Source organism: Schistocerca piceifrons, chromosome 9, assembly GCF_021461385.2.
Source record: "Schistocerca piceifrons isolate TAMUIC-IGC-003096 chromosome 9, iqSchPice1.1, whole genome shotgun sequence".
In the NCBI taxonomy this organism is placed as follows: domain Eukaryota; kingdom Metazoa; phylum Arthropoda; class Insecta; order Orthoptera; family Acrididae; genus Schistocerca; species Schistocerca piceifrons.
In genome coordinates, this window is record NC_060146.1 from 201,938,298 (window position 1) to 201,965,209 (window position 26,912).

General features: G+C 42.6%; 1 protein-coding gene across 1 annotated transcript in view; it reads right to left on the reverse strand.

Annotated features, from left to right (window-relative positions):
* The window catches only part of LOC124716857 (serine/threonine-protein phosphatase 6 regulatory ankyrin repeat subunit C-like), a 38,187-nt gene extending 11,921 nt beyond the window's left edge, over nucleotides 1-26,266 (reverse strand). Inside the window, exons 1-2 of the mRNA XM_047243409.1 lie at nucleotides 26,261-26,266; nucleotides 8,200-8,298 (exon numbers count right to left, since the gene is read on the reverse strand). Coding sequence (XP_047099365.1) covers nucleotides 8,200-8,298; nucleotides 26,261-26,266 — 105 coding nt within the window. The remainder of the gene's footprint in view (nucleotides 1-8,199; nucleotides 8,299-26,260) is intronic.
* Between the last annotated feature and the right edge of the window lie 646 nt (nucleotides 26,267-26,912).

A 26,912-nucleotide genomic window follows, 5' to 3' on the forward strand; every position in this document is an offset into this window, starting at 1 on the left:
AACAGAAGAAGTTGCTGGTTTATATAATAGAAACAGTTCTAAACTAGATTTTAGAAAGCGTGAAAATAATCAATTAGTTGATATACCATTATTTGGTCATGTTAAACTACAGAATATTTATTTAAAAAACGGTAGTTATGATGTTTTGCCTCAAGAAATGTGGAATATTATTCTGCCAAATAATTTTCTAAAAGTATATGATGCATTTTTAGATTTTAAACGAATTACTATACTGTCGTTGTTGTTGTTGTGGTCTTCAGCCCTGAAACTGGTTTGATGCAGATCTCCTTGCTACTCTATCCTGTGCAAGTTTCTTCATCTCCCACTACCTACTGCAACCTACATCCTTCTGAATCTGCTTGGTGCATTCGTCTGATGGTCTCCCTCTACGATTTTTACCCTCCACACTGCCCTGCAATGCTAAATTGGTGATCCCTTGATGCCTCACAACATGTCCTACCAATCGATCCCTTCTTCTAGTCAACTTGTGTCACAAACTTCTCTTCTCCCCAATCCCATTCAATACCTCCTCATTAGTTATGTGATCTACCCAAAAAATCTTCATCATTCTTCTGTAGCACCACATTTCGAAAGCTTCTATTCTCTTCTTGTCTAAACTATTTATCATCCATGTTTCACTTACATACATGGCTACACTCCATACAAATACTTTCAGAAACGATTTCCTGACACTCAAATCAATACACGATGTTAACAAATTTCTCTTCTTCAGAAACGCTTTCCTTGTCATTGCCAGTCTACATTTTAGATCCTCTCTACTTCGACCATCATCAGTTATTTTGCTACCCAAATAGCAAAACTATTTACTACTTTACATGTCTCATTTCCTAATCTAATACCCTCAGCATCTCCCGACTTAATTTGACTACATTCCATTATCCTCGTTTCGCTTTTCTTGATGTTCATCTTATATCCTCCTTTCAAGATGCTATCCATTCCATTTAAGTGCTCTTCTAACTCCTTTTCTGTCTCTGTCATCGGCGAACCTCAAGGTTTTTATTTCTTCTCCATGGATTTTAATATCTACTCCGAATTTTTCTTTTGTTTCCTTCACTGCTTGCTCAATATACAGATTGAATAACATCGGGGTGAGGCTACAACCCTGTCTCACTCCCTTCCCAACCACTGCTTCTCTTTCCTGCCCCTCGACTCTTATAACTGCCATTTGGTTTCGGTACAAATTGTAAATAGCCTTTCGCTCCCTGTATTTTACACCTGCCACCTTCAAAATTTCAAAGAGAGTATTCCAGTCAACACTGTCAAATACTTTCTTTAAGTCTACAAATGCTAGAAAGGTAGGTTTGCATTTCCTTAATCTAGCTTCCAAGATAAGTCGTAGGGTCAGTACTGCCTCACGTGTTCCAATATTTCTACGTAATCCACATTGATCTTCTCTGAGGTCGGCTTCTACCGGTTTTTCTATTTGTCTGTAAAGAATTCGTGTTAGTATTTTGCAGCTGTGACTTATTAAACTGATAGTTCGGTAATTTTCACATCTGTCAACGCCTGCTTTCTTTGGGATTGGAATTATTATATTCTTCTTGAAGTCTGAGGGTATTTCGCCTGTCTCATACATCTTGCTCACCAAATGGTATAGTTTTGTCAGGACTGGCTCTCCCAAGGCTGTCAGTAGTTCTAATGGAATGTTGTCTATTCCCAGGTCCTTATTTCGACTTAGGTCTTTCAGTGCTCTGTCAAACTCTTCACGCAGTATCGCATCTCCTGTTTCATCTTCATCTACATCCTCTTCCATTTCCATAATATTGTCCTCAAGAACATCGCCCTTGTATAGACCCTCTACATAGTCCTTCCACCTTTCTGCTTTCCCTTCTTTGCTTAGAACTGGGTTTCCATCTGAGCTCTTGATATTCATACAAGTGGTTCTCCTTTCTCCAAAGGTATCTTTCATTTTCCTGTCGGCAGTATCTATCTTACCCTAGTGAGATAAGCCTCTACATTCCTACATTTGTGCTCTAGCCATCCCTGCTTAGCCATTTTGCACTTCCTGTCGATCTCATTTTTGAGACGTTTGTGTTCCTTTTCGCCTGTTTCATTTACTGCATTTTTATTTTTTCTCCTTTCATCAATTAAATGCAATATTTCTTCTGTTACCCAAGGATTTCTACCAGCCCTCATCTTTTTACCTACTTGACCCTCTTCTTGAAACTCTGTACAACCTCTGGTTTAGTCAGTTTGTTCAGGTCCCATCTCCTTAAATTCCCACCTTTTTGCAGTTTCTTCAGTTTTAATCTACAGTTCAGAACCGATAGATTGTGGTCACAGTCCGCATCTGCCCCTGGAAATGTCTTACAATTTAAAACCTGGTTCATAAATCTCTGTCTCACCATTATATAATATATCTGAAACCTGTCAGTATCTCCAGGCTTCTTCCATGTATATCACCTTCTTTTATGATTTTTGAACCAAGTTTTAGCTACGATTAAGTTGTACTCTGTGCAAAATTCTACCAGGCGGCTTCGTCTTTCATTTCTTACCCCCAATCCATATTCACCTACTTCGTTTCCTTCTCTCCCTTGTCCTACTACCGAATTCCAGTCACCGATGACTTTTAAATTTTCGTCTCCCTTCACTATCTGAATAATTTCTTTTATTTAATCATACATTTCTTCAATATCTTCGTCATCCGCAGAGCTAGTTGGCATATAAACTTGTACTACTGTAGTAGGTGTGGGCTTCGTGTCTATCTTGGCCACAATAATGCGTTCACTATGCTGTTTGTAGTAGCTTACCCACATTCCTATTTTTTTATTCATTATTAAACCTACTCCTACATTATCCCTATTTGACTTTGTATTTATAACCCTGTATTCGCCTGACCAAAAGTCTTGTTCCTCCTGCCTCTGAACTTCACTAATTCGTATTATATCTAACTTTAACCTATCCATTTCCCTTTTTAAATTTTCTAACCTATCTGGCCAATTAAGGTATCTGACATTCCACACTCCGATCCGTAGAATGCCCGTTTTCTTTCTCCTGATAATGATGTCCTGTTGAGTAGTCCCTGCCCGGAGATCTGAATGGGGTACTATTTTACCTCCAGAATATTTTACCCAAGAGGATGCCATCATCAATAACCGTACAGTAAAGCTGCATGCCCTCGGGAAACACTACGGCTGTAGTTCCCCCTAGCTTTCAACCGTTCGCAGTACCAGCACAGCAAGGCCGTTTTGGTTAGTGTTACAAGACCAGATCAGTCAATCATCGAGACTGCTGCCCCTGCAACCACTGAAAAGGCTGCTGCCCCTCTTCAGGAACCACACATTTGTCTGGCCTCTCAAAAGATACCACTCCATTGTGGTTGCACCTACGGTATGGCTATCTGTATCACTGAGGCACGCAAGCCTCCCCACCAATGGCAAGGTCCATGGTTCATGGGGGGGATTACTTTACTAAAATCAGATATTGACATTAGTCCATTTAGTTTTATAAATATCCAATTTATATAATTAATATGACACATAGAAAGAATGTTGTAACTTCACAAAAAACAACTATGAAACTTTGTGCAACTTTTAATGGTAAAATTCCAAATGATGCACTTGCTTACATAATTATGTATGGTAAAAAGATTCTTACATACCGTGCACAACATAGATTACTTACTGAACATTTTTAATTATTAACATTTGCTTCTATATAAATGAATTAAAAACTTAAAAAATTTATAAAAGTGTTAACTTCATGCTTATACAAATTTCTGAAACATTTTAAGAGAGGTAGAAAAAATGAAAATGAAAATTTTAAATATAATTTACATTCGTTAACTAAGTCATTTTAATTATTTACTTTTGTTAACTAACACATTTTAATTATTTACTTTTGTTATCTAATACATTTTAATTATGTACGTACATTCAAAATGCGATTTTTTAAAATAATGTACTTCGTTAACTAATTCATTTTATTTATTATATTGCGTTCACCTATGGGATATGTATGTAAAATAAATGATTTTTTATTATATACTATAGCTACTATTATATTATTTTATTATGTTATATTATTATTAGGTAAAAGGGAAAAAGAATAATTTTGTATGTTCTGGATAATTAGATCAATTTGTGAAAAATAAAGAATGCGAGTGTTGATGAGCCTTTTTTTATTTTTTATAAAATTGAGCTAGTGATCCAGAATATCAAAATCATCCTACTCAAATGTTTATGTGGAAAAAGTGGTCAATCTACCAGGGGTTCATATGTGGTGTGGACTATCATCTAGGGGCTTAGTAAGACCCTTTTTCTTTGATGCTGCTGCCACTAGAGAAGTGTACCTAGAAATGTTACGCACATCAATTTTTCCAGGTATATGTGCACTTTACGGAGCTGATGAAGAGGTCTTCTATCAGCAGGATGGGCCACCACCACACTACCACCTAGCCATATGAGCTTTCTTGGATGATAATATTCCGGAGCATTGGATTGGATGAAGAGGGCCCATTGAGTTCCCTCTACGGTCGCCAGATCTAACTCCTATGGACTTTTTCTTGTGGGGAACTGTGAAAGTTAATGTCTATCGACTTAAGCCCCCACGCTGGAGCAACTTTGTCAGGAGATTACAGCGACATGTGTAGTGATCTCCACTGTAACATTGACTGACGTACTTGCGATGACCGCACGTCGTTCTGTTATGTGTATAGCCACCAACATGGAACATTTTGGACATTTAAAGTTACCATGTGCTAAACTGAAGACTGTACAACATGTGTGACCAGTTATTAAATGTAAAATAAACACATAAGTAATACTTTTCATTCTTTAAAGTGTGTATATAGTTTTCTGGTAGACTGTAGAAGCACTCAGAGAGAGTGGGGGAAAAGAAATGAAACTTCACGGAATGAGAGGGTATGAATTCTCATTCCAGTCATTATGAAATTGGGTGAAATTTGTAAATTACTTAAATATACTACAATTTTGGAGTTTTCAGCTCAGTTCTTGTTCTTGCAGAAAAATAACAATGAGTTAAGAGCATGGGTCCATTCTTTCTGCTTTCCTTTTTGCATATTATGCAGAAGCTGACATTTTGTTTAAAATAACTTTGACATAGTTAGGAATAACAGTTAACCTGCAAAGACTGTGATTCAGTATACATCAGACAGACATGACACTGAGAACATTTAAGAGCACTGAAAAGTGATAGGACACATTTGACATATGCAGACCATCTCATTATAAACAACTACATACCCTGTGGCGTAGAGACAGGCCTTAAAATCCGTAACATTTTGTACCAAATTTTAACAATAGAAAAAAAATACTACATACAAAAAGCAATCACACAGCGCAAAAAAGTTATCAATGACCAACAACTCTATGTACCAAAACAGTATTCAACAGTCTAAACAAATTATTGGAAAACACAAAATAATATGCACACACACCTACCCATCCACCCATCCACGCACCCACCTCACACACACACACACCACACACGGACCCATACACATACCCACCCACCCACCACACACACACACACACACACACACACACACACACACACACACACACACACACACACACACACACACATACACACACACACACAGATATATATATATATATATATATATATATATATATATATATATATATATATATATATATATATATATAGACATGACTAACCTCATGGCAACTGCACTGATGGGAGGCAGTGTTAGGAATAGGACACTGACCATTTACACACTATTTCCTCCTCCAGCTGGAGGATCCAACAACTCTGTGATATTTCTAGTGTGTCACTTTCATTCCAGCATGTTTTAGCTATGTGTGTTAATTATATACCAACATCACAGCAATGTGCAGTTTGGCTGGAGATGTGTCCACTACCTTTGTTGATGCCAACACCAGTGCATTTGAATTTCTGTGACACGCCTCATCCCTAAAGCAGGGAGGTAAGCATCCTCTGAATGTGTAAATCACCGATGGAGCTTAACGTTTCTGTTATTCAATTTTAACTGTCATAGTCTGTTGTAACACATGATGGCAGTTTTTGCAATTTCTAGATGGGTTTTAATGTTCATTGGTGGACAAGATTAAGAAATGGATACCTCTTTCTCTCATTTCTCCAAATACGCTCACACAAATCCGGTACCATAGCATGCCATACAAAAACACTGTGGCGCTGCTGTTGTGTGGGTGGTCTAGTGCCAGTAGGAGGTATAAAAATATGAGCAGCGACATCCGGTCCACAGTCCATTGGTGATTCTTGTTGCATTGCATGAATAATGGTGTTTTCTCTCTGTTTGTTTTGGTGAAATGAGTACACATCACCGCTTATACGATGGTGTGAGATGGAGAATCGCCAGTAGGTTCGAGGCAGGGCAGTTCTGATTTCAGGTTGCAAGAGAACTGGATATAATAACGAGCTTGATCTCGAATTTGTGGAAGCTGTTTAAAACCAGTGTGACAGTGACCAGAAGACCAGGACAAGGTTGCTGAGAGCAACAATGCCTAATGACGACCGATATTTGAATGATTCCAGATTCAGTCCGCAAACTTATTCTTAGTGAGTCTTTATATGGAGCGAACATGGGACATGACATCATTCCACAACGTCACGAGAAGGGACACATATCAGCATATGTGTACCTTCTCGTGATGTTGTGAGGATGATGTTATGTCCCACGTTCCCTAAATATGAAGACTCGCTAAGGATCAGATTGCATACAGAATCTGGACTCATCCATGAAGAGAATACTAGCCATTTGAGGCTGTGGATATAATATATGCTGATTTGGTCAGGGATCATGTATGATACCCACACTCCACTCCATGCGTTTGACAGTGGTTCTGTGAATGCCCACAAGTGCAGGCAAGAAATCCTAGAGCCCTAAGGGCTATCTCTCGCGGATGATATTGGGCTTCAGTTCATCTTTATAGATGACAACGCTAGATTTTACAGGGCCCAACTGGTCAATGAATATCTGTAAAGCGAGGATTTTCACTGTATGGCTGGGCCAGCTGACTCACCAGACCTGAATGCTGTTTAACATGTTTGGGATGCTCCTGGCAGGGCAGCTGCAACAAGTCACCCCCCCCTCCCACCCAAAATCATTCAGGAGTTAAAAAATGCTCCATAGGAGGAGTTGGTGTGACCTGACCAGGCACTCTTCTACTCGCTTGGTAACAGTATGGCCACTCGTGCATGCTGTGTGTCTCTCCGGAGTGACCACACATCGTATTAGCCACGTTTTCACAGCCATTATGCAACCTCTAATTTGGACAGCATTGGACTCTTGGCCATTACTCATGCTAATTAGTAGCGTTTCAATTGTTGTTATGTACAAATGATTGTCATACAATACATTGAGTCCATACTTATTTTCCTTTGTGTCTCTCCAGTATTTCCCGCATTATTAGGGTAATGATACCCATCTCTTAATTTTGTCCACCATCGTATTGCAATCAAATCTGCGTGCGGTCTCAGCCATCGTCCTTCGCCCCTCACACGAGATTGTGATGCTGATACCTTGTTAGGGTGCTGATGATCATGCTATTGAGCACCCCACATCCGACAGCACCATCATCGTCATCCTGAAGTGCTAGTCCAGCAAAGTATCCAAGAGAAGGTGTGTGAAGTTTGAAAGGCAGGAAAGAGGAACACCCCCATCTCTGAAGTTTCTCTTTCTTAATGGGACCTACAGAACATTATGCACGAATATATGAATGAACTAATGTAGGTAAGTCGTGCATTATGTCTGGATATCTGAATTAGTAAGAGCAGTGCCCTCAAAAGCCAAGAGTTTGTATTCGAATCCTCGCCTGGCACACAGGTTTAATCTCTCAGAGAGTTCCATACCACTCTGCTACGGAATGGGAGATTCATTCTGATGGAACCACCTCGGGTTACCAGCCTAGCACTAGCGTTGTCCTTATCCTGTCACTATTGTAAGAACGACAAATGCTTAGCGGTATCACCTTTTTGAACCTGCAGTGAGTCTCCTTTGCATAGGTGTCTACCATATTTCCAGTTGGCTGATAACCCAAGAAGATGTAATGAGGCGAATCACTCGTTTCACACAAAATGATGCTGTTACGTTATGGGTACTGGGTGCTTCAATCATTCATTTTAATAAAGATCTTTAGTTATTACAAGACACAGCAGTTAGAAGCACCGTGGATCAGCTGTGAGTAAGTTTTAGGAATCAATTGCACTCACCTTCGAATGACCGTATTTCTCTGCAATTCTCACAAGCAAATCCTGTACAACAGCACTGACCCTCAAGCCGCTCTTCAGCAGGAGCAGAGACACAGCATCCTGTGAAGAACAGAAGCTTGCTGTAAACAAAATACCGAATTCTTCATGCTAACAGTACGCAGTTTAAAAATAATGGTGCTAAATGCAGATGGGAAATTGGCTCATACAACAGCAGTGACAAACACTTTAACTACATTCGATTCCATTCTTCAAGTAAAAACCGAAGTTACAGTTAAAAATTTTGTTTTATAGCTTAGAAAATGCTTGAAATCCACTAAAATAAGTGAAACAGTCTGGTACAGCACTAGAACGTCAATGGCGTTGCTGTCGCCGTCATCTTCAGTCCAAAGGCTGGTTTGGCGGAACTTGTCATCCTAACTCGTTCAAGTCTTTTCCCATGCGCATATCGACTGCATTTTACATCCATTTGAATCCGTTTATTTCAGTGGAGCCTTTGCATGCCGTTACGATTTTATGCACCCTCCCCGCCCCCCAAGACATCCCACCATTTCCCAGATATCTATATGTCTCAGAATGTTTACTATCAACCAAGCTTTTCTTTGAATCAAATTGTGCCATAAATTTCTTTTTTCCCCCGTTTGGTTAAGTACTTCCTGATTAGTTATTTGATTTACCCATCTACTCTTCAGTGTTCTTGTTTATCACCACATATCAGAACTTTATATTCTATTTTCGTTTGTGCCATGTATCATTCTCTTTTCACTTCTGTGTAAGGCTAAGCTCCACACAGATACTTTCGACAAAGTAATTTTTATTCGTTGTTAATACGAGGTGTGATTGGAAAGTTTTAAGAATGGGCTTATAATTGTACAATGGTGGTACTTACATGCTACTGTGATGCATCTTCTTCAGAATAGTCCCCTTCTGACCGAACACATCGACTCCAACGGTGTTTCCACTTTTGGAAATATTCCTGGAAATTTTTTCCCTGAAGTGTGTTAAGGACGCTATCCGTATTTACCTGGATGCCTTCAATCGAGTCAAATCGCTTCCCATTCAGTGAAAATTTTAGGTTAGGAAACAGGTAGAGGTCCGCAGGGTCCAAATCACGGGAATATGGCGGTTGTGGAAGCACAGGAATTTCGAATTTGGTCAAAAATTCAATGATGGAGAAGGCATGATGAGCCAGAGCATTGTGCCGGCCGTAGTGGCCGAGCGGTTCTAGGCGCTTCAGTCTAGAATCGCGCGACGGCTACAGTCACAGGTTCGAATTCTGCCTCGGGCGTGGATGAATGTGATGTCCTTAGGTTAGTTAGGTTTAAGTAGTTCTAAGTTCTAGGGGACTGATGACCTCAGATGTTAAGTCCCATGGTGCTCAGAGTCATTCGAATCATTTTGAACAAGAGCATTGTCATGGTGTACCACCCAAGTCCTGTCTCTCCACAATGCAGGTCTTTTCTTCTGCACCTTTTCGCGCAAATGCTCAAGGACTCATTTGTAGTGTTCCAGGTTAATTGTCTGTCCTCCAGGAGTAAATTCATCATGCATAATACCGATAGAATCGAAAAAAGTCACCAACATTGTCTTCACCTTCGACTGACTTCGCCGTGCTTTTTTCGGTCGTGGTGAAGCTGGAGTCTGCCACTGCGAATTCTGCACTTTTGTTTCAGGTTCATATCCATATACTCGCGATTCGTCAGCTGTAATTACCCTATTTAACAAATCTGGGTCATTTTTAGTCCGATTAATGAGTTCCTGGCACACTTCAAGTCGGTATTGTCTCCGGTCACTTAACAACACTTTTGGAATGAATTGGACACTCGACATATATTAAGATCTTCAGTTAAAATTGTCTGGACTGTATAGAAACTTAAATTAAGTTCATCTGCCATCTCCCTAATTGTAAGTCTGAGATCAGAGCGCATTAAGTCGCGAACCTTGACAACATTTTCATTGGTTTTTGAGATGGAAGGGGAGCCAGACCGTGGTTCATCTTCAAATGATTCGCGGCCATGTTTAAATCTGTTGAACCAGACAAAGGCATTTGACTGGCTCATACAATTATCTCCAAATGCTGTTTTTAATAGTTCGTAAGTCTCAGAAGCTGATTTCCCGGTTTTAAAACAACATTTCTCATAAACTCGTTGATCCGTTTTTATGTCCATTTTTATTCAGACAGAATCTGGCAACAAGCCCCTAACAGACCCGCACTCAGCCAGCTGCCACAACGAACTGAATGCAGGAAATACAGTTTCCTCTCAGAGGGCGTTCAAGGACAAGGCACAGACTCACTGCCCACCCTCCGTGTACCTGCCCGCCAAACCAATAAGCAGTAGCGGATCCATTCTTAAAATTTTCCAATCACACCATGTACATTCCTGCTTTGCAGAAAAGATTTTCTTGTTATTGCAAGTCTGTATTTTACGTCTTTATTTTTTTCCATTTTCCTTCCCAATTAATAAAACTCGACTAATACTTTATGTGGTGTCACACACCGTCGACAGCATACCAGGTAGTCAACATCAAAAGGGTGAATGGTTCAGATGGCTCTGAGCACTATGGGACTCAACTGATGTGGTCATGAGTCCCCTAGAACTTAGAACTACTTAACCCTAACTAACCTAAAGACATCACACACATCCATACCCGAGGCAGGATTCGAACCTGCGACCGTAGCGGTCGCGCGGTTCCAGACTGGAGCGCCCAGAACCGCTCGGCCACACCGGCCGGCAAAAGGGTGAAGCAACACATATGACTGCCCTGACAATCTGCAGCTGGCTTTAAGGCCCAGCCTTTGCTGCATGAGCAAGTAGCTACACCATACAGCCGACTCACCAATGCCACTCAGTCGAAAGGTGGAGTTCACTCGATGCCTGCCGGCCGGAGTGGTCGAGCGGTTCTAGGCGCTACAGTCTGGTACCGCGCGACCGCTACGGTCGCAGGTTCGAATCCTGCCTCGGGCACGGATGTGTGTGATGTCCTTAGGTTAGTTAGGTTTAAGTACTAAGTTCTAAGGGACTGATGACCTCAGCAGAGCCATTTGAACCATTTGAACTCAATGCCTCGGAAGCCTACTTTTTCTACAGCTATTTGTAGTTATCTTTTTATAGTTCCCTCTTTGCGTTGTTGTCTACGACAAACTGGCTCCTGTCAAGGGACTGTTGGAATTCAATTGGACCTGCTGAACTGAAGTTAACTAAACCAAATTGACATGCATATTACTCCGGCCGGAGTGGCCGAGCCGTTCTAGGCGCTACAGTCTGGAACCGCGCGACCGCTACGGTCGCAAGTTCGAATCCTGTCTCAGGCATGGATGTGTGTGATTACCTTAGATTAGTTAGGTTTAAGTAGTTCTAAGTTCTAGGGGACTGATGACCTTAGAAGTTAAGTCCCATAGTGCTCAGAGGCATTTTTGCATATTACGTGTGCTTCTCATTATCTCGTTCTCTGTCCCAGCACCTACCTATTCCTCGGCGTCCAGCCCTCGACTAACACAATACTTCCAGTCTCTCATTTGATAATCTACACTCATGTTGTTCAGAGAAAACAGAACACCTTGAACGACTGGAGAGGGGGCGTTCACAGTCACAGGACATGCACATTAGTATGTCTGTAGAAATGATTAGCATTTCAGTAACTATGGTTCAGGATGTGTGCTGTTGCCTCGTAGACACAGGGTCTGCCATGGACCCTGATAACTTGCTCCACGCATGATGGCATCGATGCGTGTAACCTCTGGTACTGCCATCCACGCTGCATTCAGCTGGTTGCAAACTTCATCTGTAGTACTGTCATTAGGTCACAGCACTGCACCTGTCGTTTCACCACATCCCACACATTTTCGATTGGCGACAGGTCTGCTGATCTGGTGGGCCAGGACGAAAGGCTGACATCCTCTGACACCAAGAAGGCATGTGTTCGTGCAGCAACATGTGGTCGTGCATTGTGTTGCTGAAAAATGGCGTCGGGGGTGTTGTGCAGAAAGGGTATGGTTACAGGTTTCAGGTAGTCATTCACGTACGTCAAACTGGTCACAGTGCCCTGGACACGCACCAACTGTGATTTGTGGCTGTGCCCAATAGCACCCCACACCATAAGGCTTCGATTTGGCACTGTACAGGGTTATTACAAATGATTGAAGCGATTTCACAGCTCAACAATAACTTTATTGTTTGAGATATTTTCACAATGCTTTGCACACACATACAAAAACTCAAAAAGTTTTTTTTAGGCGTTCACAAATGTTCGATATGTGCCCCTTTAGTGATTCAGCAGACATCAAGCCGATAATCAAGTTCCTCCCACACTCGGCGCAGCATGTCCCCATCAATGAGTTCGAAATCATCGTTGATGCGAGCTCGCAGTTCCGGCACGTTTCTTGGTAGAGGAGGTTTAAACACTGAATCTTTCACATAACCCCAAATCGCATGGGGTTAAGTCGGGAGAGCGTGGAGGCCATGACATGAATTGCTGATCACGATCTCCACCACGACCGATCCATCGGTTTTCCAATCTCCTGTTTAAGAAATGCCGAACATCATGATGGAAGTGCGGTGGAGCACCATCCTGTTGAAAGATGAAGTCGGCACTGTCGGTCTCCAGTTGTGGCATGAGCCAATTTTCCAGCATGTCCAGATACACGTGTCCTGTAACGTTTTTTTCGCAGAAGAAAAAGGGGCCGTAAACTTTAAACTGTGTGATTGCACAAAACACGTTAACTTTTGGTGAATTGCGAATTTGCTGCACGAATGCCTGAGGACTCTCTACCGCCCAGACTCGCACATTGTGTCTGTTCACTTCACCATTAAGAGAAAATGTTGCTTCATCACTGAAAACAAGTTTCGCACTGAACGCATCCTCTTCCATGAGCTGTTGCAACCGCGCCGAAAGTTCAAAGCGTTTGACTTTGTCATGATATGTCAGGGCTTGTAGCAATTGTAAACGGTAAGGCTTCTGCTTTAGCCTTTTCCGTAAGATTTTCCAAACCGTCGGCTGTGGTACGTTTAGCTCCCTGCTTGCTTTATGCGTCGACTTCCGCGGGCTACGCCTGAAACTTGCCCGCACGCGTTCAACCGTTTCTTCGCTCACTGCAGGCCGACCCGTTGATTTCCCCTTACAGAGGTTCCCTGCTGTTTTGAGGTGGCATTATGTGGGGCCGCTGGTGGTCATGGAAGGCGCCGTAACGGCTGTACGATGCCATCCTCCGACCGATAGTGCAACCATATCGGCAGCATATTGGCGAGGCATTCGTCTTCATGGACGACAGTTCGCGCACCCATCGCGCACATCTCGTGAACGACTTCCTTCACGAGAACGACATTAGAATGGGCAGCATGTTCTGCAGGCATGAAACCTATCGAACATGCCTGGGATTTGCATCTTCATGCTTTCGCAGCCTAAAGACTGTTCCATTGCTGTACACACCGGTACCTCCAATGCCCAAAGCACGTCCTCTTTCATTGATGCATGCCTGTATTCGTCGTGGCATGCTATCCACAAGTTCATCAAGGCACTGTTGGTCCAGATTTTCCCACTCCACAACGGCGATACGGCATAGATCCCTCAGACTGCACGCCCGAAATTTTGTGGAATCCCTGGGATTGATTGAAAAGGGCTGCTCATGGCTGACGTGACCCACCAATCACTCTGACGGATCTACGCCGTCGAGAGGGATTAGCCGAGCGGTCAAGGGCGCTGCAGTCATGGACTGAGCGGCTGATCCCGGCGGAGGTTCGAGTCCTCCCTCGGGCATGGGTGTGTGTGTTACGATGATTTAGGTTAAGTAGTGCGTAAGCTTAGGGACTGATGACCTTAGCAGTAAAGTCCCATAAGATTTCACACCTTTTTGGATCTACACCGAATCGTTGTTGAGGAGTGGGACAATCTGGACCAACAGTGCCTCGATGAACTTGTGGATACTATGCCACGACAAATACAGGCATGCATCAATGCTAGAGGACGTTCTACTGGGTATTAGAGGTACCAGTGTGTACAGCAATCTGGACCACCACCTCTGAAGGTCTCGCTGTATGATGGTACAATGTGCAATGTGTCGTTTTCATGAGAAATAAAAAGGGTGGAAATGATGTTTATGTTGATCTCTATTTCAATTTTCTGTACAGGTTCCGGAACTCTCGGAACCGAGGAAATGCAAAACTTTTTCTAATGTGTGTATGTTCATCCTTGTAACAGATGGTTCAGTTGTTAACATTGAAATGAAAATTAAAACACCTGTAGCCATATCCTTTGCATTTAATTTATTAATTGGAGCAGTGTACCATTACACCATCTTCAGGGCCCCTGGGAACGTAAATTGGGAGGAACCCAGTCGCATGTGCAGCGGTAAGAGGAACCAATATTAAATAACCGGTGTCCATTTATCTCTGGTTTATGTGACACTATCCACTTCATTCACCAACTTTCATCTATGGATGACTTTCATCTATGGATGTTCCTGTTTGAATGTTGTCATAGCAGTGGTCTTTTGGTGAACGAAGCATACACTGTCATATAAATTTGAGATCTATGGACTTCCTAAGACTGTGAAAACTCTCTGAACAGTTGTCAGGTGAGCGAGAAAGTGAAAGAAAGTTTGTCCGTCTCGGAGAATTGTTTGAGATATTCTATTCTACTCCAACAGATGAATACACTAAGCAGATTCAGAAGGACTTAGGTTCCAGCAGCTACTCGGAGATCAAGAGGCTTGCACAGAATAGAGTAGCATGGAGAGCTGCTTCAAACAAGTCTGCGGACTGAAGGCCACATCAATAACAACTCATTTGTCACGGTGGAAGCGCCAGAATCATCAAACGATTACATACACTTTGGAAAACGTAACTCAAGTCCAAATAAAATTGATTTTGGATTTATGCGAACCTTGTAAACAAAAACACAAAAGTGCCGAGAAAGGGATTGTTTGTAAAGTCGATTATTTCATCGCATTTCAGTAGCAGATGCCAGATGGATGTAACTGATTACCAATCTCAGCCAGATGGAAAGTTTATGTTTCGTCTCGTATACCAAGATCTCGTAACAAAATCTATTGAAGCTGCTCACATGAAAACTGGCGGATTAAGTAGCCTATAATTTGCCTGATACTTTTCTCCTCTTGGGTGCTCGAAGTATTTTGAATTCTAACAACGGACGCGAATTTTGTAATAAAATCTTAACGAGTGTAGCATAGTTCTGGCCAGGAATCAAAATGATACATGGCAAACCTAGACACGGCTAAAGTCCAGGTAGTGTAGAAAGAGCGAATCAAGACCTTGAAAACATATCTCGTACTTGGGTAGCTGATATCCAAACTAACAAGTGAGTGGGGGCGTACGATTTATAAAGATTCGTGCTCATCATTCTGTAACTAAAGAAACTGAATACGAAGCCACATTCGACCGGCCCCCAAAAATGAGATTGTCTTCTTGTATTAAACCACAATGTGTATTACACTCGATAAATACTTAAGTGACCGTGAAAAATCAGAAGATTGACAATAGGCTGTGATTTTGGGCCATCAGTCAAATATTACTCAAGAGAGCATTTCTTTATCCCCTGCTTTAACAGAATTACCTATACAAATAGAAGAATTTTTCAACAGTGATCTTAAACTGCCTTCTACAGCGTTGATTAACGATGCAGCCATGAAGAATATTCAGTTACCCTGCACCTTCAAGAAATCGCTTCTACATGTTAAAGAAGTCATCACAGACTTACACTCAACTTCAGCAGAATCGCCATCACAGTTTCGCTAAGAGCCTGGAAAGAGGACTATACAAGAAATTGTCTGTATTGTTTGCTCAAAAGCAGCATCAGGTGCCAACAAGTGTAAATCGTGTGTTCTTTTTGTTCAAGTGCTTTGTTGTGAAATACGTGCTAAAGAGGAACGGTTTGGTAAGAATGTGTTGTGGAACAGCTTTAAACACAGTTGTTGTTGTAGTCTTGAGTCCAGAGACTGGTTTAATGCAGCTCTCCAAGCTACTCTATCCCGTGCAGGGTTCTTCATCTCGAAGTACCTACTGTTACCTATATCCTTCTGATCCTGTTTAGTGTATTCATCTCTTGATCTCCCTCTACTATTTTTAACCTCCACGCTGCCCTCCAATACTAAAATGGTGATCCCTTGATGCCTCAGAACATGTCCTACCAACCAATCCCTTCTTCTAGTCAAGCTGTGCCACAAATTTCTCTTCTCTCTAATCCTATTCAATACCTCCTCATTAGTTATGTGATCTACCCATCTAATCTTCAGCATTCTTCTGTAGCACCACATTTCGAAAGCTTCTATTCTCTTTTTGTCTAAACTATTTATCATCCAAGTTTCACTTCCATACATGGCTACACTCCATACAAATACTTACAGAAAAAACTTCCTGACACTTAAATCTATAATCGATGTTAACAAATTTCTCTTCTTCAGAAACGCTTTCCTTGCCATTGCCAGTCTACATTTTGTATCCTCTCTCCTTTATATCCTCTTTGCTCCCCAAATAGCAAAACTCATTTACTACTTTAAGCGTCTCATTTCCTAATCTAATTCCCGCAGCATCACCCGATTTAATTCGACTACATTCCATTATCATCGTTTCGCTTTTGTTGATGTTCATCTTATATCCTCCTTTCAAGACACTGTCCATTCCGTTCAACTGCTCTTCCAGGTCCTTTGCTGTCTCTGACAGAATTACAATGTCATCGGCGAACCTCAAAGCTTTTGTTTCTTCTCCATGGATTTTAATACGTACTCCAATTTTTTCTTTTGTTTCCTTCACTGCTTGCTCAATATACAGGCTGAATAACATCGGGGAGAATCTACAACCGTGTCTCACTCCCTTCCCAACCACTGCTTCCCTTTCATAGCCCTCGACTCTTATAACTGCCATTTGGTTTCTGTACAAATTGTAAATAGCCTTTCGCTCCCTATATTTTACCCCTGCCACCTTCAGAATTTGAATGAAAGTATTCCAGTCAACATTGTCAAAAGCTTTCTCTAAGTCTACAAATGCTAGAAACGTAGGTTTGCCTTTTCTTAATCTAGCTTCTAAGATAGGTCGAAGGGTGAGTATTGCCTCACGTGTTCCAACATTTCTACGGAATCCAAACTGATCTTCCCCGAGGTCGGCTTCTATCAGTTTTTCCATTCGTGTGTAAAGAATTCGTTTTAGTATTTTGCAGCCGTTGCTTGTTAAACTGATAGTTCGGTAAACACAGTATGGAGAAGAAAATACGGGGTGATGAAGCTTAGAAAGGTTTGGAAAAGCTAGAAAATAATACCTTAGCAGTCTTTAATGCAAAGCACCTAAATGTTGTAGAAGGTGTCGCAGGAACATTTAAAGTTCCCGAAGCCGACAGAGGAAAAACTGATGCCCTCTAGATTGTACCTGTATTTCCTAGAAAAACAGAGGCTGTCTTTAATAAACTTGGTACTAAAACGGTTATTTTAAACTAATTTTACGCAAAATCTGGGCAAAGCGAGAGATTTTTAACGAAAGAAGATGTCCCTGCTGTAGAAATATCTTTACGTCAAACAACAATAAAAGCACGGTTTAAGAAAATGTGACTGCAAATCTAAATTACCACAAACAGGTGTGCTTGTGGAAAAAACCAATTGCTTCATAAGCCTAATTCAAAGTGTCACCACTCTTTAGAATGCACTAATAAATAATAACGTTCTGCAAAATCATTTCCTTAATTGCAATGATCGACGGGAGGCCCTAGTCACACGACATTTCCATTTCCCAATGGCAATAATATTTTAAAGCATTTTATTCTACACATTATAGCTTTTTAATTGATTGAAATTGGAATTATATTAATGCTTTCAGCTGCTGACGGGCGTTGATACACATCAACGGGGGACACGTGAATTGCGTGCCCCGACCGTGACTCGAACCTGGGATCTCGTGCTTACATGGCAGATGCTCTATCCATCTGAGCCACCGAGTGGACAGAGGATAATGCGACTACAGGGACTACGTCGCACACGCCTCCCGCGAAATCCACATTCTCACCTCGTATGTCCACACACTACATTCGTAGTGTCCCACCCCAACACACACATTACTCGTGGAAGACATTCTTACCAAGTCCCGTAAGAGTTAGGGGAATATGTGTGCACCCGCATAGAAGAAGCAGTGTGTGGACATACAAGGTGAAAATGAGTCTCGCAACAGGCGTGCGAGAGATAGTTCCTGCAGTCGCACGCTCCTATGTGTCCTCGGTGGCTCAGATGGAAACCGGCACGGTAGCTCAGCGGGTTCGGTCAGAGGGTTTAGTTACCCTCTGTAATAAAAAAACTGAGTTAATAGATCAACAACGAACTTAAACGGATGTCTTACTACGTCCGCCCCGAGCAGATGCAACGAACAAAAGTGAAGAAAACGAGATTAAACAAAAAAAAAAAAAAAATGGACAGAGCGTCTGCCACCTAAGCAGGAGAACCCGGGTTCGAGTCCCGATCGGGGCACTCATTTTGACCTGTCCCCGTTGATGTATATCAACGCCCGTCAGCAGCTGCAGGTATTAATACATAATTCTAATTTAGTTCTAGACAGCTGCTGGTCATGTCCGAAGGAACAGACACCATATCCAAATTAGTATATTTTAATTGAATGGTGGTTGATTCTGTGAACTAATTTGTTGATTCTTTGATCGTATTAACTTGATTCTGTAGATACCGAAAAATAAATAAATAATATCATGTTAATTATGCGTACAAAAACATTGCTGTTGTTCCCACAGAGATCTCATTTCCACTTTAGCGAAATAGGTAATGTGGAAATTACCTGTGTAATAGGAGAACAGTTTCGCTTTTACTATATTGCAGTGCGTGTGTTATTTTGAATTAGGATGCAGAATTCCTTTGGACGTACGTGCATGTCTGAAGGCCATTACGAAATACATTAAATGTTTTCACAGTTGTGAATATGGACTGTTTAATTGAATGAGGACAGTGGAAATTTGTGCGGACCGGCGGTGTACCCGAATCTCCCGCTTATCGTGAGCGATCGCCTTACCATTTGGATACCCGAGCACGACTCGAGGCCAGATCCATGTCGTCAGCCGTGTGTCTACAACCTGGCGAGACTTCAGAATTAGAGAGACAAATGATGGAAGCGGAAGAAATGAATTAAAATTTGTGCTATGTCCAGGACCTGAACCCAGGGCTCCTTGCTTAAGGGAGGTACGTCAGACATAACACCACCACAGCATTATACACCAAAAAGCCAAAGAAACTGGTACAACTGCCTAATATCGCATAGGGTCCTTTCGAGCACGCAGAAGTGCTGCAACGCGACGTGGCATGGACTCGACTAATGTTTGAAGTAGTGCCGGAGGGAACTGACACCATAAATCCTGCAAGGCTGTCCATAAATCCGTAATAGTACGAGGGGGTGAAGAAGATCTCTTCTGAACAGCAAGGCATCTCAGATGTGCTCAATAATGTTCATGTCTGGGTGTTTGGTGGTCAGCAGAAGTGTTTAAACTCTGTAGCAATTCGGGACGTATGGGGTGTGACATTTTCCTGCTGGAATTGCACAAGTCCGTCGGAATTCACAATGGACGTGAATTGATGTACGTGATCAGACAGGATGCTTACGTACGTGTTAGCTGACAGAGTCGTATCCAGACGTATCAGTGGTCCCATATCACTCCAACTGCACACGCCACACACCATTACAGAGCATACACCAGCCTGAACAGTCCTCTGCTGCCATGGATTCATGAGGTTGTTTCCATGCCCGTATCCATCCGCTCGCTGCAATTTGAAACGAGACTCGTTCGACCGCGCAACATGTTTACAGTTACCAACACTCCAATGTCGGTGTTGACGGGCGCAGGAGAGGCGTAAGGCTTCGTGTCGTGCCGTTATCAAGGGTACACGAGCGGGCCTTCGGCTCCTAAAGCCCATATCGATGATGTTTCGTTGAATGGTTCACACGCTGAGATTTGTTGATGGTGCAGCATTGAAATCTGCAGCAATTTGCTGAAGGGGTGCCCTTCTGTCACGTTGAACGATTCACTTCAGTCGTCGTTGGTCTCGTTCTTTTTCCAGCCTCTGCGATGTCGGAGATTTGACGTTTTACCGGATTCCAGATATTCACGTTACACTCGTGTATTGGTTGTATAGGAAAATCGGCACTACATCGCTATCTCGGAGATTCTGTGTCCCATCGCTCGTGCGCCGACAATAACACCACGTTCAAACGCAATTAAATCTTCATAACCTCCCGTTGTAGGAGCAGCAACCGATCTAACAACTGCGCCAGACACTTGTTGTCTTATATAGGCGTTGCCGACCGCAGCGCCGTATTTTGCCTGTTTACATCTCTCTGTATCTGAAGACGCATGCCTGTACGTTTCTTTGGCGCTTCAGTGTAGCTAACAGAGCTGCACGCACCACCCCAACATAAACTTCAGCTCACATCTTCAGTTTACTTTCCCCTTCTTAGATCCTCACTATTGCTGAGGCTCTCCAATACTGGAATAGTAGCCCGGAGTTGGACGTAATGGCAAAATCCTGCCTGTACCTCAGGTGTGGGTGATCTATAGATCTGATATAATTAAATTTTCCTTGAGAAATTTGTGTCCCATCTTTATCTGCGATCTAAGAAGGGGAAAAGTTGAAGAAGCTAATTTAGGATTGTGTTACATTGGACTAAAGTAGTCCGTGTAGATCTGTAAATTGTAATTGTGTGGTGGTGTAATGGATAGCATACTTGCCTACTAAGTAAGGAAAAGTGGGTTGAACTCCTGCCCAGAGCAAAAACTTTAATTCACTTCTTTCACTTCCATCATTATTGTACATAAAGATGAAACTCAAATATTTAAAGAAAATTTCATTATATCGGGTCTAGAGAGATGACTTTGAGAAAAGCGTTCTGGGATACGAGTTCGGTGGAGAATACGTTCAGGTTTGGGTACTGGTGTAAACGGCTTAGGGGATCCAACTCGGGTGCTGTGAAGGATGCTACGTTTCCTCTTAGTTGTTTGAAATTAACCGAAACTGGCACTGTCTGAACTTAAGAAGCGTCATAATAACGTTAGATGTTACTTAAACGCGTATTCGTGACTTTTATCCTTGTTATTTCAAGTCTTCCGCGATTTGGGAGCGGCAGTTTATTACAGCGAATCTTATGTTACCGAGTCTTGCTTGTTGGCATGCCAAGTGCACGCATTAGCTGCTGCGTGTGTGTGAATACCACCTCTCCTCATACAAGGCGTTTCACAATGTTTTGACGCTGGGACCGATGACCGTGCTGTTTGGTCCCCTCCCACACATCAACCATGCAACCAACCAACCAATGTTTTTTGACGATTTCAAAGCCGAATAACGCGAATTAACCAGATACAATGACGGTGGAAGCATAAGCGGCCAAAGACACTACTAGCTAGGGTTATAACAGCCTTTTTTTTTCTTTTTGGACATCAGTCTACTGACTGGTTTGATGCGGCCCGCCACGAATTCCTTTCCTGTGCTAACCTCTTCATCTCAGAGTAGCACTTGCAACCTACGTCCTCAGTTATTTGCTTGACGTATTCCAATCTCTGTCTTCCTCTAGAGTTTTTGCCCTCTACAGCTCCCTCTAGTACCATGGAAGTCATTCCCTCATGTCTTAGCAGATGTCCTATCATCCTGTACCTTCTCCTTATCAGTGTTTTCCACATATTCCTTTCCTCTCCGATTCTGCGTAGAACCTCCTCATTCCTTACCTTATCAGTCCACCTAATTTTCAACATTCGTCTATAGCACCACATCTCAAATGCTTCGATTCTCTTCTGTTCCGGTTTTCCCACAGTCCGTGTTTCACTACCATACAATGCTGCACTCCAGACGTACATCCTCAGAAATTTCTTCCTCAAATTAAGGCCGGTATTTGATATTAGTAGACTTCTCTTGGCCATAAATGCCTTTTTTGCCATAGCGAGTCTGCTTTTGAAGTCCTCCTTGCTCCGTCCGTCATTGGTTATTTTACTGCCTAGGTAGCAGAATTCCTTAACTTCATTGACTTGGTGACCATCAATCCAGATGTTAAGTTTCTCGCTGTTCTCATTTCTACTACTTCTCATTACCTTCGTCTTTCTCCGATTTACTCTCAAACCATACTGTGTACTCATTAGACTGTTCATTCCGTTCAGCAGATCATTTAATTCTTCTTCACTTTCACTAAGGATAGCAATGTCATCAGCGAATCGTATCATTGATATCCTTTCACCTTGTATTTTAATTCCACTCCTGAACCTTTCTTTTATTTCCATCATTGCTTCCTCGATGTACAGATTGAAGAGCAGGGGCGAAAGGTTACAGCCTTGCCTTACACCCTTCTTAATACGAGCACTTCGTTCTTGATCGTCCACTCTTATTATTCCTCCTTGGTTGTTGTACATATTGTATATGACCCGTCTCTCCCTATAGCTTACCCCTACTTTTTTCAGAATCTCGAACAGCTTGCACCATTTTATATTGTCGAACGCTTTTTCCAGGTCGACAAATCCTATGAAAGTGTCTTGATTTTTCTTTTGCCTTGCTTCCATTATTAGCCGTAACGTCAGAATTGCCTCTCTCGTCCTTTTACTTTTCCTAAAGCCAAACTGATCGTCACCTAGCGCGTTCTCAATTTTCTTTTCCATTCTTCTGTATATTATTCTTGTAAGCAGCTTCGATGCATGAGCTGTTAAGCTGATTGTGCGATAAATCTCGCACTTGTCAGCTCTTGCCGTCTTCGGAATTGTGTGGATGATGCTTTTCCGAAAGTCAGATGGTATGTCGCCAGACTCATATATTCTACACACCAACGTGAATAGTCGTTTGTTGCCGCTTCCCCCAATGATTTTAGAAATTCTGATGGAATGTTATCTATCCCTTCTGCCTTATTTGACCGTAAGTCCTCCAAAGTTCTTTTAAATTCCGATTCTAATACTGGATCCCCTATCTCTTCTAAATCGACTCCTGTTTCTTCTTCTATCACATCAGACAAATCTTCACCCTCGTAGAGGCTTTCAATGTATTCTTTCCACCTATCTGCTCTCTCCTCTGCATTTAACAGTGGAATTCCCGTTGCACTCTTAATGTTACCACCGTTGCTTTTAATAACAGCCTATGGCAAGCTATCGTACACCCACAAGAGACAAACGTCGGCAAGCCGCTGCATATAAGCAACGTTGACTGGATATGCCAGCTGCCATTAAAGCCGACCAACAGGCTACAGCAGGGAGACAGGCAAGCTCGCACACTGACGCGCAGACAAACCGCCAACATTACCCTAGACTGTGAATCTGATATATGGCCTATCGGACACAAAACGAAGACGGACTTAACTGTTACACTGACGCTGACCGAGAAACCAAAACCGGCACGCAGCGGCAGCCGGCGAGTAACAGCACTGCACAACGTCAAAGGCATCGACCTGCATGGTACCCACTACTAACAAAGCATGACCTATCGCATACAGCAACAAAAACGCTACTGCTCTTACAACCAGACCCAACTACGGCAGAGGTTTTTTTCCCCTTGCTCTTGCCTTGGCACTTTTTCCGCTCTGCCCTTCAAAGCACTAGCCTTCGTTCAACTTTCGGTCAAATCTATCTCCAGATGAAATGGCCCTGAGCACTATGGGACTTAACTTCTGAGGTCATCAGTCCCCTAGAACTTAGAACTACTTAAACCTAACTAACCTAAGGACATCACACACATCCATGCCCGAGGCAGGATTCGAACCTGCGACCGTAGCGGTCGCGCGGTTCCTGACTGTAGCGCCTAGAACCGCTCGGCCACTTCGGCCGGCTATCTCCAGAAGAGAGCGTATTAATGGTTAACCTTAACCAGACGTACGCAAACATCTCAGTACCCACCCCACCTTATTAGCAGTGCGGAGTTTCATCCCACATACAGATCAGCAATCGTGTCGTACTGGTGGCAGCAACATCGTCCGCTCGCGGTGGGGTGTTATTTTCTCTGCGGCGAATCTGTCGTGACCGTGGGACGTGCCTGTCGTAAGCATTTCGAGATTCAGCCGCGATGTCCTGGATAAGAAACTTTCGTGAAACTGTCAGTGCATCGAATCGAAAGTTAACTGGCCCTCGTACAGCCGTCCGAAAACGTGCGCAAACGACCAGCCGAGAAGCTTCCAACAGTCAGAACATCTAATTCACGACGAAATTTCGAAAAATCCTCCAGTAGTTACGAAAGATGTGTTCAAAATCTAGATGAAACAGCTCGAGTATTGTGTAGCCGCGAATGATCGTCGTTTATCCCGTATCGTACTTCATAAGTAAATTTGGATTAATGTTGCACCTTGTGTAATGTTTAACTTAGTTTCGCGATTAGTTTGTGGGTTATTAAATTGGAAATTGTCAAAACATTATGAAACACCCTGCACCATGGAGCCGGCCGGTGTGGCCGAGCGGGTCTAGGCGCTTCAGTCTGGAACCGCGCGAAAGCTACGGTCGCAGGTTCGAATCCTGCCTCGGGCATGGATGTGTGTGATGTCCTTAGGTTAGTGAGGTTTAAGTAGTTCTACGCTCTAGGGGACTGATGACTTTGTCATTATGTTAGTTAGGTTTAAGTAGTTCTTCGTTCTAGGGGACTGATGACCTCAGATGTTAAGTCCCATAGTGCTCAGAGCCATTTGAACCATTTTTGCACCATGGATGAAGTAATTATTTCTGCTACATCATTTAAAATCAATTCAGTTCTGCCTTCTGAAAGTCACGTCTCTTTCATATTATGTTTTCCATTACTTTGCAGGCCAGTCATGTGTACGAGTATATTACGAGGCTAAGTCAGTTATTATCCGCAATTTAGTTACATTTTTGTTTATTTTGGTAGTACTGTCGTTTTACGTTGATGACGCGGGATTGGTTTATTTGTTGTTATATCTTTGCAATTTTCAAGCTGCTAGGTTAGTTTCGTTATCGCTGCCGTGCTGTTAATCATGGCTGCTCCTCTTTTCATTTGCACCAAAGAAGAGCAACGTCCAGTGATACGTTTTTTGTGGTCGGAAGGCGTATCAGGGGCCGAAATTTATCGAAGACTTTTGGTACAATACGGGAACAGTGTTTTGTCACAACGGAGTGTCTACGAATGGATTGAAAAATTCCAAAATGGTCGCACAAGTGTTACGCACGATGAAGGACTCGGACGACCGTTTACCGCCACAAATGAAGAAACCATTGAGCGTTCACGTGAAATGATTCTCTTAGACAGACGATTGACTATTGACGAAGTGGCACACCGTCTGCAAATTAGTCACGGCCTGCCTACGAAATCATCCACAACAGACTTGGGTTTCATAAAGTTTGTGCAAGGTGGGTCCCAAAACAATTTACACAGTTGCATAAACAAACGCGCTTGGACATCTGCACATCAACGCTTGGATCGCTATGGTAACGAAGGGGACAACTTCTTAGACAGGATCATTACTGGTGACGAAACATGGATCCATCATTAAGAGCCGGAGAGTAAACGGCAGAGAATGGAATGGAAACATCCAAATTCGTCGTACAAGAAGTTCAAGGCCTAATCGTCTGCAGGAAAACTGATGCTTTTTTTGGGACGCACAAGGTCCAGTACTGGAACATTATGGGGAAAGAGGCACAACAATAAACAGTGTACGTTACAGTGAGATGCTTACTGCCAGGCTTAAGCCTGCAATTCGAAGCAAACGCCGAGGATTGCTGTCAAAAGGTGTTGTGTTGTTGCACGACAATGACCGTCCGCATTCTGCCGTCCACACTGATGAAACGCTCTAGAAACTCAAATTTGTAGTACTGGATCATCCTCCGTATAGTCCCGATCTTGTCCCTTCTGACTATCACTTGTTTGGTCCACTCAAACAGACATTAAGGGGCCGTCGATTTGCCTCGGACGAAGCAGCAAAAGGAGCGGTGCATTCCTGGCTCGCACCTCAAAAGAGAACCTTCTTTCATGAGGGCATCAGGAAGCTTGTACAACGATGGACCAAGTGCGTTCAAACGCAAGGAGACTATGTCGAAAAATGATGTTCTTGTAAGTTTCCTATTTGGTTACAATAAAATTGTATAACTACTTTGCGGATAACAATTGACTTACCCTCATATGTATAACTGAGACAGTTCAATGCTTCGCGGGCATTTTTATTGATTTTGAACGAAGACTTCGGTTGTGTTCAGTTTCTCTCCGTGTGTGTAGATTCTTGTGAAATAAATGTGCACTAAGTGAATTCCTTTTGTGTAGTTGGCAAGCTCTGTCGCTCTTTTGAGTATGGATTAAGCGGGGCCATAAGCTATGCTTAAAAGTGAACGACATTTTTCTTTGACAGTTCCGTTGTGCAAACTATTCTGTAAATGAGACACAGAGTTTCAATCAACTTTCCTTGTAACACTAACCAAAACGGCCTTGCTGTGCTGGTACTGCACACGGCTGAAAGCAAGGGGAAACTACAGCCGTAATTTTTCCCCAGGGCATGTAGCTTTACTGTATAGTTACCGAGCGAGGTGGCGCAGTGGTTAGACACTGGACTCGCATTCGGAAGGACGACGGTTCAATCCCGCGTCCGGCCATCCTGATTTAGGTTTTCCGTGATTTCCCTAAATCACTCCAGGCAAATGCCGGGATGGTTCCTCTGAAAGGGCACGGCCGACTTCCTTCCCCATCCTTCCGTAATCCGATGAGACCGATGACCACGCTGTCTGGTCTCCTTCCCCAAAACCAACCAACCAACCAACTGTATGGTTAAATGATG